Here is a 19114-nt window from a genome sequence, read left to right on the forward strand (position 1 = left end):
GACCGGTTCTGCCTGGATGCCCGGAAGTTGAACGCCTTGACTATCAAGGATGCATACCCTCTACCCAGTATAGAAGGAATCCTCTCCAGAATAGATCAGACGCATTACATCTCCAGCGTTGACCTGAAGTTTGCGTTTTGGCAGATCGAACTGGATGAGAAAAGCAAGGAGTACACTGCGTTCACGGTTCCAGGCAGGCCGTTGTACCAGTTCCGAAAGATGCCGTTCGGGCTGTGCAACGCGGCACAACGCTTGGTACGGCTCATGGATCGGGTGATACCAGCGGAGCTCAGATCCAACGTCTTCGTCTACTTGGACGACCTGCTAATCCTCGCTCCAGATTTTCAGACGCACCTGAAATACTTGCGTCGAGTAGCCCACAGTCTGAAATCAGCCGGATTGACCATAGGGTTAAAGAAGTCGAAGTTTTGCTTCAAGTCTTTGACTTACTTAGGGTTTATAGTCGGAAGTGGACTGCTGCGGATGGATCCTGGACGTGTTTCGGCAATTTAGAAGATGCCTTACCCGAAATCCATGAAGGAAGTACGTGCCTTCCTCGGCACAGCGGGATGGTATCGACGGTTCGTCAAGAACTTCGCTACGCTAGCCGCACCACTCTCCGAGTCCTTGAAGAAGGCTGGAAACACAAAGTTTTCCCTAAGTCCCAGCGCCACCCAGGCAGTGGATGACCTGAAGTTGGCCTTGACGAGCGCGCCGGTCCTGGTTCATGCGGATTTCAAGAAGCATTTCTTCATCCAGTGCGATGCATCCCACGTTGGCGTCGGCGAGGTATTGTTTCAGCGGAACCAGGACGGAGACGAGCAGCCCATCGCGTTCTTCTCGGCCAAGATAAACAAACACCAGGTTAACTACTCGGTCACGGAAAAGGAATGTTTGGCGGCCATCCTAGCTATTCGGAAGTTCAGACCGTATGTGGAAGGGATGCCCTTCACATGCATTACCGATCACGCCAGCCTTAAGTGGTTGATGACCATGAAGGATCTGTCCGGACGACTCGCAAGGTGGTCTCTCCAGCTGCAGGGCTACGATTTCAGTATTGAACATCGTAAAGGCAGCGAGAACGTAGTCGCTGACACTCTGTCCTGCATCATAGAGGAAGTCCGGATAGATCCAACGGGGGTACTGGGATTCGAGACGACCGAATTTGCTGCGGAGGATTATACGGAGTTAGTGAAAGACGTGGAGTCAAACAGGGAGCACTTACCGGACCTCAAAGTGGACGGCGGACTAATCTTCAAGCGCATGAAGAATCCGAAAATGGACGAGGAACTGAAGGGATCCGAATGGAAGCTGTGGATCCCGCAAAGCCTGACGCACAGCTTGGTAGAGCGTGCTCATTCGGACCCCAAGGCTGGCCATGGTGGGATGACGAACACCTTGGAGATCCTGCGACGCCAGTTCTATTGGCCAGGGATGACCATCCAGGTACGGGCATACGTCCGGGGTTGCGAGGTGTGCAAGGAATCCAAAGCGCCAAACTTCCGGATGCAGGTCGGAATCGGAAGAAGGGTAGAGACGGAGAGGCCATTCCAGAAACTGTACATCGATTTCTTGGGCAAGTATCCGAGGTCCAAGAGTGGACACGCCTGGATATTTATCGTGGTGGACCACTTCTCGAAGTACACCTTCTTAAAGGCGATGAAGGAGGCGACGGCGTCGAACTTTGTAAATTTCCTGGTAAACGAGGTATTTTACAAGTTCGGGGTGCCTGAGACGATAATTCAGACAACGGAAAACAGTTCGTATCCAAGGCGTTTGAGGAGATGATCGATGGCTTCGGTATACAGCACATGAGGACTCCCGTATACTCACCACAGAGCAATGCCGCGGAGAGGGTAAGCCGGAACGTCTTGGCCGCAATTCGCAGTTTCTTGGACGAAGATCACCGGGAATGGGATGCACATTTGCCGGAGATTTAGGTGGCCATCCGAAACACTGTCCACTCAGCCACAGGGGAAGCGCCGTTCTTCACTGTATTCGGCCATCACATGTTCCTCAACGGTTCCAGCTACAAACTAGCCAGACGACTCAGGTCTCTGGTCGACCATGAAATGGCCGGAATGCAGACCAAGGACAAGCTTCGGGTTATCCACGTCAAGGTGCAGAAGCAACTGGAGGGTGCATACCAGACGAGCCGGCAGCGCTACGATAAGCTAGCCCGTACGCTGCTCGCCAAGCCAGGCCAAGAAGTCTTCCGCCGCAACTTCGTGCTGAGTGATTTCAGCAAATCTTTTAACGCCAAGTTTGCTCGCAAGTTCCTTAAAGCCAGGGTGATCAAATCCGTCGGCAGCAATGCATACTTGCTGGAGGATCTCCAAGGCCGCAGTCTGGGAGTGTATCATGCCAAAGACATCCGGTTGTGACCTGAAAGAAGGACAAATCAAAGTATACGAGCATCGCGATCACATGTGCAATACTTCCCGTCATGCGTGGGCCCCGCGATAGGCGTCGATCGAACTGCAGGATGGTATCAGTGCCGTGTTGAATCCCATCGTATCTCCAAAGCTACCAATTATTTCATCGTTCTGCTGAAACTCCGGGCAGCGCCCCTCGAAATCTTTGGTTGATGTTGCAATTGGAGTCGAGTGGGAGCGACGTTATCGATAGGTTAGGTCGATAGGGCGATAGCTGCAGCAGCGGGATGAGTCTGGCGGGCGATCTGGCCATTTAAAGATTAATCCCGGTTCGCTCTGGGATTACTTCAAATGGCCCATGTTCCCAATGACCCAATGTTGAGAGAGGCCATGTAATATGGCGGGGGGCGATGATCAGCAGATATCGTGATAGTCGCGGCCATACTGTCCAACAATCAAGGCAGATGCAGCTAGGAGTGATAGTATAAATTTTCTTTGTGCTTGAAATTAAATAGTGAGTTATGTTAAAGTTCTATAGTAGTTCGGTATTTAATATTTATCATTTATAAAGGCAGCCGGGGTCCCAATACAAAGGGCCCCGGAAGAATTTATTTGGAATATTACTGACGTCGCCATACTTCGCCATACCTACCAGCCCGACTTGGCTGCCCAGCAACCGGTGTCCGTTCGACCCGTGCCAACGACCATCCAGAAAGGCCTTCCACAGTCGACGCCGACGACGTCAACATTTCCTGGTGAGTCCGTTCCGGCGTACCGCGTCCTCCTCATCTCGGGAACTTCCAGCGGTCGCATTGCGGCGCGGAGAACTATCGCCATTTTGTCTGGCAGCCGACTCTCGGACTGTCCTTGCACAACTCACCGGAGAGCGCCGTTTTCCCGTGTGGAGATCCGTATCGCTGCTGGCCTCCGGCGGAAAGTCAGCAGCCCGGGCTATCACCGCCTTCAGGCCCGGCCCGACAGTGGCTGAAATCAAGGAAAATTTGAATACACGTGTACCTCGATTATATATATTGATATCTACTTACCTGTTTGTGAGTTTATCCGGAGTTAGACCCGAGAGCCTTATTTGTCCTCGTTGTTTGCCTAAAATTAAAAAGGTCGCGAGGTAGTTAGCTTACAGTGCAGTTACGTACCTTTTTGGCCTGTCCCTTCTTTTCCCCTGGAGCTCCTCAGGATTAGGTGACAATACACACGCGCATCGCGCATGTTCCTTTGAGGGCCGCGTTTCCATGCGAGCTCTACCAATACATGGCTGGTAGAGCATAGTTTCCGCGGCGCCTGTACCCTTTTCCAACAAAACGAATCCTCTGCTTTGACCGCGTAAATATCCGAGACGGCGGCCAGGTTTCGGTCTTAAAGGCTGAGGAAGGATAAATCTGTTAAGAGGAGCATGTATATAAACGATTGTACTTACGATATTTATTAAACCTTTGTAATACCCACTATGTGTGAGTAAGCTTTCCCAGTGGAGGAGATGAAACCGCCGTATTCGCGAGGAGGGGGCTCCTGCCGACTGCGAATGGGTGGTGCCCTGCAGCATCTTGAGGGCATCCATGGTTGGGTGGGAGCGCTTGGCTAGGTCACCGATAGCCACCAAATGTAATCCATTTTTCCGTCAATATTTGTAGATTTTTGCTTTGTTTACGTTTTTGTCCTTAGTGATGACCAATAGATTAGTAAAGTAAGACCGCGAAGTTATCGATACTTATGTTGCGAGCTGTGGCATTAGGGGTACTCTGCCCTGAGAGAAGACTGAGCTAGCGGCACTGCCACCGAAAAAAGCAGTTCGTAACAACTAGTTTTGACGAAATGACATCTACTGATTCTCCTTTAACTTTATTTTTTAGTTTGTCTATTGTACGCCGGGGGGTAGCGGGGTACCGGTGGCGCTGGTAGAATGGCGTGGGAGGCGACGGCGGGAACTGGTGGCGTCGGCGGGCTGCTGCGCTGGGCTTTGGCGCTGGGCTTCGGCGGTTTGTTTCTGGTGCGGCGGAAAGTGTCTAAGCTGTAGGAGAGAAAAACACTGGAAACGCGAAGTGCCCCTTGACCGAAAAGTAATTACGCAAAAGGTTCACTGTACAAATTAGGCGGGGGTGCGACCGTGGTTTATTCAATATGAATGCCAAAATTGAACTGCCTAAGTCTAAGCTCAGCTTCGCGCTCCAAAGCGCAGCGGAGACTTCACGGAGGGGAGCTTGGAACAGAGCAGGAGAGCGGGAGCGCGAGAGAGCGGTGCAGTCGGATAGCGGGGCCGGTCCAGATTCGCCGGACAGTGGGCCTGAACATTCCGACCCCCTTGCAATAGCTAGCGTTGCAAAAAAGGAGACGGAAGTTCGGACAGTCACCTACGCCTTAAGCCTGCGTACAGGCGCTGAAAAGGATCCACCCGAACACCGTCTTCTGGGCTACTGGCAGTCCCTCGTCGACCATGTGGAAGCCCGGCTGTATCACCTTCGGGTAGACGTACGCGCCCAGGATCAAGGAAATAGTGGCTGGCCGGTGGAGACGCTCATCAGCGAGCGGTAGCTCCTTAAACTTCTGGACAACGCTCTCACTGAGCGCACGGATGGGGGTGCGGATGCGCACGTTCGGCTCGAACTTGAGGACCACCTCCAGCTTGATGGCCTCGTCGACCTTCGAACGAATCGTCGCCGTGCAGATGCTCTCATCGCCCACGTTTGTTGTCGGCAAACGAAACGCGGCAGCCAGGGATGCACCGATGGAGCTTGTCGGGGTGCACGGATCGATGAGTGCGGCGGTGTCGAACGTCTTCTCCCCGGTCTCGACGATCACCAAAGCAGACGGGAGGACGTTGACGCTATGACGCTGGAGAAGTGCCGCGAGCGACGGAGCTGGTGTCGAGGATGCCGAGCGCGGTGGAGGGGCAAGCGTTTGGCGAGTTGGCGGATCTTGCCGGCGCGAACGTTGCGGAGAAGCGGGCTGTTGTTTGGAGCCGGACTTTTTCCGGGAAACAAGTGCGTGCATGTGGAGCAACGGTTGCACGTTCTGCACCGGTCAGCGCTACGACAGCTCCCAGACGAGTGCTCGTGTGCGAGACAGTTCGCGCAGTACTGGTTTATAAGAACTGCCCGCAGTCGCTTCTCTGCGCTCAGCTTTAGGAACCTCTGACACTTCTGAAGAGGATGGATTCCGCGGCAGACTCAGCATCGGTAGGACTGAGTACCTCTCGTACGTCTACTATCCAATGCCTGAGTGCTACGTGGACGGGGAGCCATTTTCCTGTTTAGAGTTTGGATAAGGAAAAAACAAACAGGGCTGATTAACAATGACGTGGATAATGGCTACGGACTAAGGTGTATATGAAACGTGGCTCGTTACGAGGTAGTTTTGGACGGCTCTCTTGGAAGAAGAACCACCTTGGTCACTGGACGTTTGACAATGCCGCGTATCGTACGAATGTCGACTACGCGGACATTACCATCGGCACCTGGAAGAACGGAGTCTATTCTTCTGAGTCGCCACTCATTTGAGGGCAAATTGTCATCCTTAATGACGACCAGTTCGCCGACACGCAGATTTTCTGTGGGGACTTGCCACTTGTTGCGCTTGTGGAGCTCCTTAAGGTACTCATCCTTCCATCGAGTATGGAATTGTTGATGGAGAGACTTTAAGTGCTGTCACCGGTTCAGAATGGACTTGGATTCGCCCTTAATTCAGGTTCCACTATGGATAGAAGAGGTCCACCAACAAGAAAGTGCCCTGGTGTCAACGCTAAGTGATCAGTTGGATCCTCTGACATGGGAGATAGCGGTCTGGAACTCAGACAAGCTTCGATTTTCGATAGGAGGATGGACAGCTCTTCAAAGATGTACTTCCGTTTAGCGGTGGACTTGTAAAACAAGGTGTTGAAGCTCTTGACACCAGCTTCCCATAGGCCTCCCATATGGAATGAATTACCAGGTGAGCTGCTGATAACTATACGCATCGGTCACAGACTCCTTAACGGCTTGCAAGAAGTCTCGGAAAAGCACGGTGGAAGCGCCGACGAAGGTCTTTCCATTGTTGGACTGGACTTGGGAGGACACCCTCTTATAGATACGAAACGAGCGAAAGCGGCAATAAACTTTTCAGTCGTTAAGTCGGATGTAGGCTCTAGATGGATGGCCTTTGTAAAAAATCAAACGAAAACCAGCACATACCCTTTTGTAATGAGACAAGCTCTTCCGGTATAATGTTATATATCAAACGGGCCGGTGTAGTCCATCCCTGTGTACGTGAACGGACGGAAAAAAGACACTCGCTCTTTTGGAAAGCTTCCCATCATCTGGAGTTAACCACTGCCTTCACCAAGTTCTTTATTCTCGGAACCCAGTATCTGGATCGGGTGAGACCCACCACTAACGCGAGAGTGCACATTCGTACGGTAGGATTATCGGATGTCGTTCATCATACCGCAAACTGTCGGAGGCCGTTACGCGGCCGCATGCCCTGATTAGCCCTTTCTTGTCTAGAAAGGGGTTCAGGGAGAGTATCGATTTTGCCGCGGGCACAGGACGCTTCTGACTCAAATTGTCATAAACTGTTCCGCGGCGGCAACGTCCTGGGCCTCTAGACAGACCCCGAAAATTGGTGATTGTCTTCGACATCGCTGGGCAAATCGATGGACATACGCGAGGACCAGCAAAGCTCTATCTAATTTGGAAAAGCGATCCAGGAGGTCTTCTGTCGGCATAGACGCCACATGGGCTTTGACGGCACGCCTTTCGATCTCAGTCACCGGCAGGTCGGTTCCCTGGCTGGGCCAATGAACACGTGGACGTTGCAGCCCAGTAGGTCCATGCCACCAAAGCGGGTTATCCACCAGCTCTTGAAGGTTAACTCCTCGACCAGCCAAATCAGCTGGATTATGTTCGGATTGAACGTGTGACCAATTGGCTGCCTCAGTGGACTTGGTGATCTTCGTCACCCTGTTGGCAACGAACGTTGTCCAATGGCACGCTGGTTAGGCTAACCATGCTAGCACAATCGTGGAATCGGTCCAACAGCCTCGGCATATTAGGAAGAATGACTTCGGCCATCTCGGACAAAAGGAGAGCCCCACATAACTCCAGCCTGGGAAGGAACACCGTTTTGATTGGCGTCTTGGCCGTGGGCAAGTGCACCATCGTCTTATGGCCACCCTCTACGCGCACATAGATCGCAGCACCGTATGCATTTTGCAAGGCGTCACAGAATCCGTGATGCTCTACGCGGAACTCTGGACGGAAGGAAACCCATCTGGGTATTCTGACCTGGTCTAGGACCGAATAGCTCTGGAGAAAGCTGTTCCACCTTTGGCACAGCTCAATTGGAAGTTTATCGTCCCAGCCTAGATCCAGAAGCCAAATCTCTTGCATAAAGATTTAGGCACACACAACAAATGAAGCGAGCCAGCCTGCTGGATCAAACAGCTAGGCAATTTGGGAAAGGACTTGGCGTTTCGTGTGGGAGATTTCCGTTGCTAAATCTGGGGGGACGAAAAAGAACTCATCGGACGTCGCCTTCCATCGTACGCCGAGAGTTTCGGATGTGCTCTCAGTGTCGATCTCGATCTGAGCTAATATTTCTTTGTGGTTGGAGGTCCATTTTCTCAATGAAAGCCCCGCGGAATCTAGAGCACTTTATATTCTTGAACGTGGCCCTTACGACACCAAGCAATGCTTGTTACGCGCGGAGCCCTAAACCGATTTGGGCAAGAAAACGAAATCGCGGACTTGGAAAAAGACGACATAACAATAGACAGTTTAAAGTACATACATACACATAGAATGGCTAGTAACATAGAAATTTAAAAATTATTGGAAGAAAGAAAACACATAAGTTTATCATTATTAGTTGCATTAGGGCTATCAAACAGTAAGACGTGACACAGTGCATTATAGTCGTCACAAAGAACCCGAAAAGGATCATGAAGGGCATAATTGGATCTACAAATTGGCAGGGACAACGGACGAAAACGACGAACTGTTCTACAGGCTACATTCCAGTTGAGGGAACTAAGAAGGAAGGGAGAGTCGACATCACCATTAATTAATTTATGCAAAAACATAACTCCATGACACTTTCTACGATGGTTCAGGGTTGGTAAGTCCAGCAGGCGCAACCTCGCATGATAAGAGGGCAATCGACTTCCTGTGTCACAGTTTAAACCTCTCAAAACAAATAAAAGGAATTGTTTTTGAACGGACTCTAACATATTTTGGTAACAGCTAATTTGAGGTGACCATATACACGAGCAATATTTCATTGACGCTCGAACAAGAGAAACATACAAAAGCTTTGTTGTGTATGGATCATCAAACTCCCTTGACCAGCGCTTCATAAACGCCAGGAGACTTCTGGCTTTGTTAGTTATAGTAGATATATGGTCTTTAAAACTAAGTTAATGATCAAATAGAACGCCAAGATCCTGAACAGAAAAAATACGTTCAAGGGCGTTATTACCGATACAATAAGAATACAGAGATGGACTACTACGATAAAAGGTCATAAAGTTACATTTAGAATAGTTCAAATTCAACATGTTAATCATGCACCACGTATACAAACAATCAAGATCTAGTTGAAGGTCATTATATGAATTAGGTAAACACATGGACAAACATAGCTTGACATCATCTGCATACATTAAAACAGTTGACGATTTTATAACATAAGGTAGATCATTAATCATTAAGCCAAAAAGTAAAGGTCCCAGGTGGCTACCCTGTGGCACTCCAGAAGTAACATTAATTATTTTGGAAATTTTATTATTAAAACAGACCATTTGAGTTCTATTAGAAAGGTAGGAAAGTATCCACTCTAGTAGGTTGGGTGGAAAACCTAAAAGGGACAATTTATAAATAAGAATCCTATGGTTCACTGAATCAAAAGCTTTAGAGAAATCGGTATAAATCACATCAGTTTGATGATGTGTCAGAAAACCTCTAGTGATTAAAGACGTAAATTCAAGTAGGTTTGTAGAAGTAGAGCGACATCTAGTGAAGCCATGCTGACAAGGTGAAATAATAGACCTGCAATGATGCTGCAACTGACAGGTAATAATTTTTTCAAAAAGTTTAGGAATAGAACTGAGTTTAGCAATACCGCGATAGTTTGAGATATCAGACTTGTTCCCTTTTTTAAACAATGGGATAATAAAGGATGCCTTCCATATGGATGGAAATCTACATTGACTTAGGGACAGATTAAATATCAATGTTAAGGGAAGAGCAAGATAAGATGAACAATTCCTAAGTATACAACTTGGTATTCTATCAGGACCCGGTAAAAATGAGAGCTTGAGAGTATAAAGACTCTGAAGAACATCAGATACATCCATCACTGGTTTGAAGATAGAGTTCAAATGAGGTATTATTGCATTTCGTATATGTGGATTGAAAAAAGTCTGCGAATAAGTTGCAAATATCATTATCATCTGATGCTACATTATTATTGAGAAAGAGAGAGGGAGGGAAGCAGATAGATTTCCGTTTAGAACTGACGAAAGAAAAGAAAAGCTTAGGATTACTTTTGAAATCAAGCTTACAACGAGACAGGTAATTTTTGTAACAATCAGAATTGTACTGGACAAATTCCACCTTAGCTGAACTATATTTGGTGAAGTCTGTCTGTAAGCCGGATATTTTGAACCGTTTAAATAGTCTGGTTTTTTATTCATCAGATAAGATAGTTGACGGGTAAACCATGGAGAGCTGTAAGAATTCTTCATGGAGGAAAGAGGAACATGTTCATCAAAAAGACGGTAAAGGATCTCATAAAAGTACCTAACTGCATCATCAACAGGAAGGTCAACTAGAAAGGACCAGCTTACTGTCGATAAAGATTCCACTAGTATGCCGTAATCAGTCCTCTTAAAACACAAACTAGGCTGTACATTTATTACAGTCCTAGGATTATTAAAAAATCCATTAATACAGAGCTGAAGGGTAGGATGATAACAATCTTCAGGTAAGGATAGTGGCGAAATACGACTGACTTCAGCATCGCTACTATCAAAAACAAAGATTAAGTCAAGAAGTCGACCAATATGATTGGGAATCCTGTTAACTTGCCGCAAAGATAGTTCAACAAGACCATCAATAAAATCATTTTGCATCCTAGGAATCACTGCCAATGAGTCCTTACTCTCCAACCAAGAGAAATTGGGAAGATTAAAGTCACCAAGCACAATAAGTTGGTCAGTTTCAGTAAGCAACAAGGAGATAGAATGTATGGCGCACAGGTGCAATAGATACACGTTAAATTCAGAGCCAGGAGATATATACGAGCAGGTTAAAAAAATGTTTCTTTTTGGGAAAGATAATTTTACGGAAATAAATTCAATACCTGATGATTCAGAAATATCAACAAACTCAGTGTTCGTACCCAAAGGTACTCAACATGACCACACCCAACAAATCAAGCAGTAGCCAAGTTGGGAACAGTACCAGGCGCTCAGTAGCACCCACTGCATATGAGAATGGCTGATCAGCATATTATATGTCTCACTAACTCACCGTCTCACCGACTCAACGGCGCACTGACCCGCCAATGCAGTCAGCATATGTTGCAGTGTCAGTACCAGGCGTTCAGTAGCACCCACTGCATATGAGAATTGCTGATCAGCATATTATATGTCTCACTAACTCACCATCTCACCGACTCACCGTCTTACAGACTCAACGGCACACTGACGCACCAATGCAGTCAGCACATGTTGCAGTTTTAGCTGAGCCAACTGCTACCATAATCAAAACTCCCTGACCTACCTACCTACTTTAGAATATAGCGCACTTCACTAATCATTACACTAAACTTCCGTGGTCCAAGTAGTATATAAACATGTACCAAATGAAGAATAAATCAGTTATCAACACACCTCTTAACTCCGCGGTTCTACTTCCTACATCTGGGAATAGGGCTCGTAATACACTATCTCAACTAACAGCTAACCACGTTAGCTCACCCTCAGCGCAGCTCTAGCATCGCCTGTGGTCCGGCATCGTAGTAACCATCGTTACCATTGCCGCGACGCGATCGTCCTGCCATCAAAGCGTCCCCGTGCCAGCGACAAGTGCTCATTACCCCCTTGTCCCGCGGTGTGACCCGGAAGTGTCTACTTCGGTTAGGCACAAACATTGGTGACCCCGACGTGATCCTTTAACAACAAAGGATCACACTCAAGCAACCCCCTTCCCACTTAAGGACTCACAGCTTTATCCAGCTTCACAGGATACGCTTCTTCTTCCAGCGTCACAGGAACTTCAGCTTCATCCAGCTTCACAGGATACGCTTCTTCTTCCAGCGTCACAGGAACTTCAGCTTAATCCAGCTTCACAGGATACGCTTCTTCTTCCAGCGTCACAGGAACTTCAGCTTATTCCAGCTTCACAGGATTCGCTTCTTCTTCCAGCGTCACAGGAACTTCAGCTTAATCCAGCTTCACAGGATACGCTTCTTCTTCCAGCGTCACAGGAACTTCAGCTTAATCCAGCTTCACAGGATACGCTTCGTCTTCCAGCGTCACAGGAACTTCAGCTTAATCCAGCTTCACAGGATACGCTTCTTCTTCCAGCGTCGCAGGAACTTCAGCTTAATCCAGCTTCACAGAATACGCTTCGTCTTCCAGCGTCACAGGAACTTCAGCTTAATCCAGCTTCACAGGATTCGCTTCTTCTTCCAGCGACACAGGAACTTCAGCTTAATCCAGCTTCACAGGATACGCTTCTTCTTCCAGCATCACAGGAACTTCAGCTTAATCCAGCTTCACAGGACTCGCTTCTTCTTCCAGCGTCACAGGAACTTCAGCTTCATCCAGCTTCACAGGATACGCTTCTTCTTCCAGCGTCACAGGAACTTCAGCTTCATCCAGCTTCACAGGATACTCAGCTTCATCCAGCTTCACAAGATTCTTTGTTTCCAAGACACACAATATGTCTACTTCATTCATTGAGGAAACAAGTCACACAAGAATCGATTTACACAATCGATTACTAGACACCCAAAACGAGCTGCAAGGGAAAATCCAACAGCTCATTAAGAATTATGGCAAGGATTCTGCCGACCGACGCCACCGAGACGGCTATTATTCTGGTAAGCTAAATCAGTTAAACGATCTCTGGCGGCAGTTTTGCGACCTAGATGAAGAAGTCCAGCAAGCGACACTACCCACTGGAAGTGAGTACTCTTCACGACTAGTAGCACTTAAAGAGCTGGTCGAAAAATATCAGAATATCTTTCTGGACAACATGCCGACTGGAAGCGGGCTTCCGAAGGCCCCCAGACGAACTTCGGCCAACATCAAGCTCACAACAAAAAATCAAGTCAAAGGAGATTCCGCAATTGACACGGTGATCCGACAGTTGCAGAGAAGATGCAACGAATTGGAGTCATCATTAACATTAGCCTCGAACGCCCCAACTGTCACCCCAGCCTTACAAAGGCACCTGGATCTCCATTGGGCGTTACTGAGGCAAGCCCACGACGAATTGGATAGCACAGCTGGGGCCGCAGCTCTGGCAGAAGCAGAGCTAGCCCAATTCCACACATTATACGAGGAATACGAAATGAACCTGCTACGAGAAAACGACGCGCCAATGAGCCTAAACTTTGCACTTCCGCCAATTAGCATTCCGGAGTTCAACGGCGAGTATCTAACTGGCCACGGTTCCATGATCTCTTTGTGGAATTGGTACATAACAAACCATATTCGGCCAGTCAAAAACTACATATTCTACAGAGTTCGCTTCGTGGTGAAGCGAGGAACGTCTTGACAGACACAGCCTTCTCACAGGGTGGCTATGACGACACCTGGTTGCGGTTGAAGGCCAGGTACCAGAACGGCAAAATACTAGTATTCGCCGCCATAGCAAAAATTATTGACCATACGCCTATAGACGGTTCCTCGCGCCAACTAAGGGCCTTACATGACACTATAAAAAACTCAATGAGTACTCTTCAAAACCTCGATATCAGCACAAAATCCTGGGATCCAATCCTGTGTTTTCTTATCAGAAGAAAACTAGACCAGCAGTCATTAACTGCCCTAGAAAATTCAGCGGATGCACCAACGGAAATTCCAACGTTATGGAGTGTACTGACGTTTATTGAGCGGCGCGCTTGCATGCTGGAGACGATAAGCGCTCAACCTACAGCAACACTCCGCCATCAGTCAGTTCACAACGAAGAGAGCTGTAAGATTTGTCACCTAGGACAACATAATCTTAGAGCATGTAGCCGGATCCAGCAAATGGACCCCAAAGCACGGCGCCAAGTAGGAGCATGCACAAATTGTTTGTCTACAGCTCATAACGTTGAAAACTGTGGATCACCGACCGCTTGTCGAGTCTGCCAGCAACGGCACCATTCACTGTTACACCAAGGACCGACTAGCAATCCAGTGGCCGGCGCAGTAACCATTGCAGGCTACGACGACGTAGGAGGATATACTCTGCTCGCGTCCGCCAAGGTCTCATTACAAGGGCCAAACGGTCAATTACAAACATGTCGCGCTGTTATAGATGGTGGATCACAGGTGAATCTTATCTCAAGGAGAATGGCAGATCTGCTATCTCTTAAGGAAAGGTCACCGATTGAAATATCTGGAATCGGAGGAAAAAGATCAACAGCAATTAGATCAACACTAAAGCTCTCATCAGTTACATCAGGGTTTGAAAGACTAATAGAGGTATTTATTATTCCCACAGTCATTCCAGACCAACCGTCAGTATCGATTGATAACGATCTTAATATTCCCGGGGGTCTGCCTTTAGCAGATCCTGACTTTCGGCAACCTGGACCCATTGACCTAACCCTAGGGTATGAGGTGTATTCTCGTGTAATAACCGGTGAACTTCTTGAACTAGGACCTAATAAACCTTTGGCACAAGGCACTAGGCTTGGTTATGTAATCACAGGTTATCTCAATAAAGAAACCTCATCAGAGGTTTCAGAGCCTTCTGGTAGAAGGCAGAGGTGAATTTGCAGGACCGAACGCTGCTTATGAGCCAACAAAAGATAAAAATCCGATGAATATAGAACCGACTTCTCATCAATTTAAAACCTACAAGAAGGCTGACTTTGGTTCAACAGTTCTAAACCTAGCCAAGAAATATCTTAGTTTTGTTGCAGAATGTCCACATACCATAGACGTGCCTAATGATCAAGTTCTACGAGAGCACAATTTCAGTCCCCACGATAATGTCAATCTTATCGCAAAGGGGAGTGTTAAGCAGCATCAAGAAGATGTGAAGGACCTGAATCACAAACATGATTCACCTTGGTCAATGATTTGTTAGGTGCTTCCTATACAATTCGGTCAAGGGCTGACCGACATCACGACTTAAATGAGGGTACCCCTCAATGGGGGGAGAATGTTCGTACCCAAAGGTACTCAACATGACCACACCCAACCAATCAAGCAGTAGCCAAGTTGGGAACAGTACCAGGCGCTCAGTAGCACCCACTGCATATGAGAATGGCTGATCAGCATATTATATGTCTCACTAACTCACCGTCTCACCGACTCAACGGCACACTGACCCCCCAATGCAGTCAGCACATTTTGCAGTGTCAGCCAACTAAAGGTCAACTACGCAAACTGCTACCATAATCATAATTCCCTGACCTACTTTAGAATATAGCCTACTTCACTAATTATTACACAAACTTCCGTGGTCCAAGTAGTATATAAACATGTACCAAATGAAGAATAAATCAGTTATCAACACACCTCTTAACTCCGCGGTTCTACTTCCTACATCTGGGAATAGGGCTCGTAATACACTATCTCAACTAACAGCTAACCACGTTAGCTCACCCTCAGCGCAGCTCTAGCATCGCCTGTGGTCCGGCATCGTAGTAACCATCGTTACCATTGCCGCGACGCGATCGTCCTGCCATCAAAGCGTCCCCGTGCCAGCGACAAGTGCTCATTACCCCCTTGTCCCGCGGTGTGACCCGGAAGTGTCTACTTCGGTTAGGCACAAACACTCAGAAGTTAAATTGGATTTGACTCCAATAAGAACGCCTCCACCTCGACGGGTCTGACGATCCTTCCGATAAACAAAAAAGTTATTAGACAAAACCTCACTATCGTGTACGGATGGGTTAAGCCAGGTCTCAGTGAGTACAATAACATTGGCCTCAAAAATTGAGCTATTTATATAAAGCGTAGAGAGTTTACTAAGAAGCCCCCGAACATTCTGATAGTGAATTAGGAAATTTAGGTTTAGCTCGCGAACAATGAACTTAGCGACCTCGGCGGAGTCAGCTCCCAAAAGGTCATCGTCTACATACATATGATTTCGAATGACGTTGCTCGCTCTTGGATGGCTGAGCTGCACGTCAGTTGCCAGCTGTTGCAGGACTCGAATGGCCAGGAATGGCGCGCAATTGTCTCAAAAGGTTACCGTCTGTAATTCGAAATCTCGAAAGTGCCCCACGCTATTGCGGAATAAGATGCGCTGGAACGGGGAATGCTTCGGATCTACCCATATCTGCCGATACATTTTCTCGATATCGGCACTGTAGAAGTATCGGAAATATCGCCACTTCCGGATCTGGATAGTTAGATCGGACTACAAGACTGGGCCAGCATGAAGGATATCATTTAAACTGACCCCATTCTCTGAAGGGCTGGAGGCATTGAAAACCACACGTAGCTTGGTGGTTGAACTTTCCGGCTTAGGCACGGCATGATGCGTAAAGTATTAATTGGCAGAACTATGGGTAGGACAGACTTCTTTCATGTGTTGAAGGTCGAGATACTCTTGAATCACTGAGTCGTATTTTGTTTTGAACTGACTGTCCCTCCTTAGGCGTTGCTCGGTTCTTAGGAACTGCGACAACGCGGAGGATCTGGAGTGACCGAGGGCGGATTTTCCGTTTTCGGGATCACGAAAAGGAAGACTTACGACATACCTGCCGCTATCGTATCTCCAAGTCGTTCGGAGAAAATTTTCCTCACATGTCAAATCGGAAGATTTTGTCACTTTTACTGGCAGATTCTCTACCTCCCAAAATTTAGTGAGAAGCCTATCCAGAGACGTGTCAACCGAGTGGGAGATTCGCGTGGAAAAAACGGAAATCTGATTTTCCCTTGGAGCAGGGACGGGTCCTGTTAGGATCCACCCGAAAACGGTTTCTTGACCGAGGAGAGAGCCACAAATGTTCGGCCGGGTGCCGATTAGGAGAATGGATGGCAGTACGTCGGCCCCGACCAAAATATCTATCTGTGCGCTCTCGTAGAACTTTGGATCCGCTAGTGGCAGTTTGGTAAGATCCCGTAGAAACTGTTGCGGAATCGGACAAGATGGAAGGTTTCCAGCTAATTGATTAAGAACATAGGCCGTCGTGCTTATTTGCAGGCCAGGCCTGGTCGGAGAACGGATGGTAAACTGACAGAGCTTTTTGGATTCAGCGGATACTGTCGGGTTTAAGCCTTTTACTTGGGCTCGGATTACCTGGTGCGGCAACTTAATTAATTTGAACAGCCGCTTAGAAATAAAGGTTGCCTCTGATCCTGAATCTATCAAGGCACGAGCTTTAAAATTCGACCCCAGTTGACATATGTCTATTATTGCGGTGCCCAGCAAGACGGATCTATACCCCGTCCCGAAGTAATTTTGGACTGCGGAGTCCGTGGAAGCGATGGCAACTGGTGTATTTGGTCTTGATCTGGGTCTCGGGGAGGGATTCGAAGGCGATTGGGAGGAGTTGCCTCTGTGTAGTAAGGTGTGATGGCGGCCGCGGCACGTAAAGCAACTATGAGTCCTTTCACAACCACGCAGCTGATGCCCTCGTGCGAAGCAGTTCAGACACCGCTCGTCGACCGTCATCTGGAGAAACCGTGCACATGTGCGGACAGGATGGTTTTCCTTCTTACAAAGGCCACATTCATTTGGCTTGGGTGCTACCCTTGTCTCGTCAGAATTTGTTCTTCGAGGCGCTGCAGTGGGGGCGGATGTTTTTGGCAGAGATTGACTCGAGCCTGACGGCCGTACGTCGTCAATGGCTTCTAAGGTCCGGTGACGCTCCGTAAGGAAGGCGTTCAGCTCCTGCCACGTCGGAATCTCGGCCTTGTTTTGCAGGGACGGTTCCCACAAGGATAGCGTGAGCTTCGGAAGTTTGAAGGAGCATATGTACACTAAGAGGCAATCCCAATTTTCGGTTTCAATTCCGGACATTTCTAAAGCCGTGAGGCAACCCTGGATGGTGCGTTGAAGTTCACGGATAGGTGACCCAGATTCCTGATAAACGGACTGCACATTGAAAAGTATTTTTAATTGGCTATTTACTAATAACCGCTTGTTTTCGAAACGCTCAGTTAGGTTAGCCCAAGTTCGACACTATCGAGTGTGCATCGCCGCTTGTTTTGGCATTTAGGTGAAACTGTTTTTCGACTGGCGTCAGCCTCGGATTGTTTATATAAATGGCCGTAAACAGATCCCTAAAGGTCGGCCACCGCAGATAATCTCCGGTGTAAGCCTCGGTATCGCACGACAGCCAGAGGAAATATAAGTCTGGGTAGGAACAGCTTGAACTTGGGGAGCCTGGGCTATCATATCCGCGATCTGAGCCCCGCATCTCTCGTAAACGGAATAGCAGTAGCCGTATTTAGCTTTGAGAATTGGCAAAATATCAGCTGCCCTGTCTCCGGCTTCCGGATCCGTATTCTGCCTTGATGCGGCCCCATAACGCACGTATTTCTTCGCGGCGGATGTTAAGCATGGGCAGATTATGAGGGATCGGCGAAGGAGTGTTTGTTCTGGATTCAAACTCACTCAGTCGATCTGAGACCTCAATAAATTAGCTTAGAGCAATTTCTGAAGGTTCAGTGCCATTTTTACGTTTGCACGGGTGACCCTATTTCGGGGCGACGAGGACTTAGCGGTTAGTTCGGGTGTGGGCGGATCTACGGATATGCCTGGAACTACGGCAGGTGGAATAGATAACTTGTTGTTATAACTTCCAACGGACATTTAAAAAAAAAAGACCTTTTTTGGGTCAGAGTCTGCTCACCTTTGTTTATGTCGAATAAATAGGAAACCTGGCCCACTTCTGGAACAGTGGAACGAGGTCTCGACAAAAAAAGTAGTCGATCGGAGAAATAGAAATTGGAGCAAGTGCCGAACTGGTTTACTTTGCGGAAGTAAACCCAATGATGCGGATTAGGAACGGTGAGTAATGACTTCGTATATCCGCCGTGGACAAAAAGTACTAAAATATTAAACCGTTTTGGTGTATGTATATCAGTGGTCGGCAGCGGCCTATCTAGTGAGCATAGGGAAGTGTTCTGCCCATCCTCTGCTCGCTCACGTATAACGTATATGTTCGTGTGACTTCGGCATGGGTCTTCGGGTCATTTTTTCTCAACTTCTGAATGAAGAAAAAATACCAAAATATGGCCGGAGGATGCTATTTGTTGCTTATTGTATTAGTTTAATTTAATATTCCGAGGGAAAAAATACTAAAATATAACAAAAAAAAAAATGGTGGGCGGAGGATGCTATGCATGCGGTGGAGTGCTGGTATTATTTTATCTGAATAAAATAAATTTTACGGAGTAAATACCAAATACCGAAAAAATACTAAAAGTTTGATGGTGGTAGATTAAACACAATGACCAAAAACAATTTTCACGGTGGTTGGTGTAATTTTGATTTTATTGTTTTTAACCGGATGACCGACGGAAAACTTTAATTAGTCGGAACGGGATGGATGGTGGAGTTAAATTG

The 19114-nt window shown here is 47.6% G+C and overlaps 2 protein-coding genes across 4 annotated transcripts; one reads left to right on the forward strand and one right to left on the reverse strand.

Annotated features, from left to right (window-relative positions):
* Positions 1 to 864: 864 nt before the first annotated feature.
* Positions 865 to 5381, reverse strand: LOC139355050 (uncharacterized). 3 transcript variants are annotated; one of them, XM_070999337.1, is made up of 6 exons: positions 3811 to 5381; positions 3530 to 3756; positions 3422 to 3479; positions 3028 to 3359; positions 1226 to 2845; positions 865 to 1168 (listed from the first exon to the last, which is right to left on the reverse strand). In XM_070999337.1, the coding sequence occupies exon 1, from the start codon at positions 5379 to 5381 to the stop codon at positions 4749 to 4751; it is 633 nt and encodes a 210-aa protein (XP_070855438.1). In that variant the 3' UTR covers positions 865 to 1168; positions 1226 to 2845; positions 3028 to 3359; positions 3422 to 3479; positions 3530 to 3756; positions 3811 to 4748. The 3 variants fall into 3 exon arrangements, with proteins under 3 accessions (XP_070855438.1, XP_070855439.1, XP_070855437.1); XM_070999338.1 differs by having other exon boundaries at positions 1226 to 1729; positions 1834 to 3359; XM_070999336.1 differs by having other exon boundaries at positions 1226 to 3359.
* LOC139355067 (uncharacterized) lies at positions 1785 to 2384 on the forward strand. Its single transcript, XM_070999374.1, has 2 exons — positions 1785 to 1856; positions 1941 to 2384. Exons 1-2 carry the CDS (start codon positions 1785 to 1787, stop codon positions 2382 to 2384), a joined length of 516 nt encoding a protein of 171 aa, XP_070855475.1.
* Positions 5382 to 19114: the final 13733 nt, after the last annotated feature.

The sequence above is a fragment of the Drosophila suzukii genome, unplaced genomic scaffold (assembly GCF_043229965.1).
Source record: "Drosophila suzukii unplaced genomic scaffold, CBGP_Dsuzu_IsoJpt1.0 scf_7, whole genome shotgun sequence".
In the NCBI taxonomy this organism is placed as follows: Eukaryota; Metazoa; Arthropoda; class Insecta; order Diptera; family Drosophilidae; genus Drosophila; species Drosophila suzukii.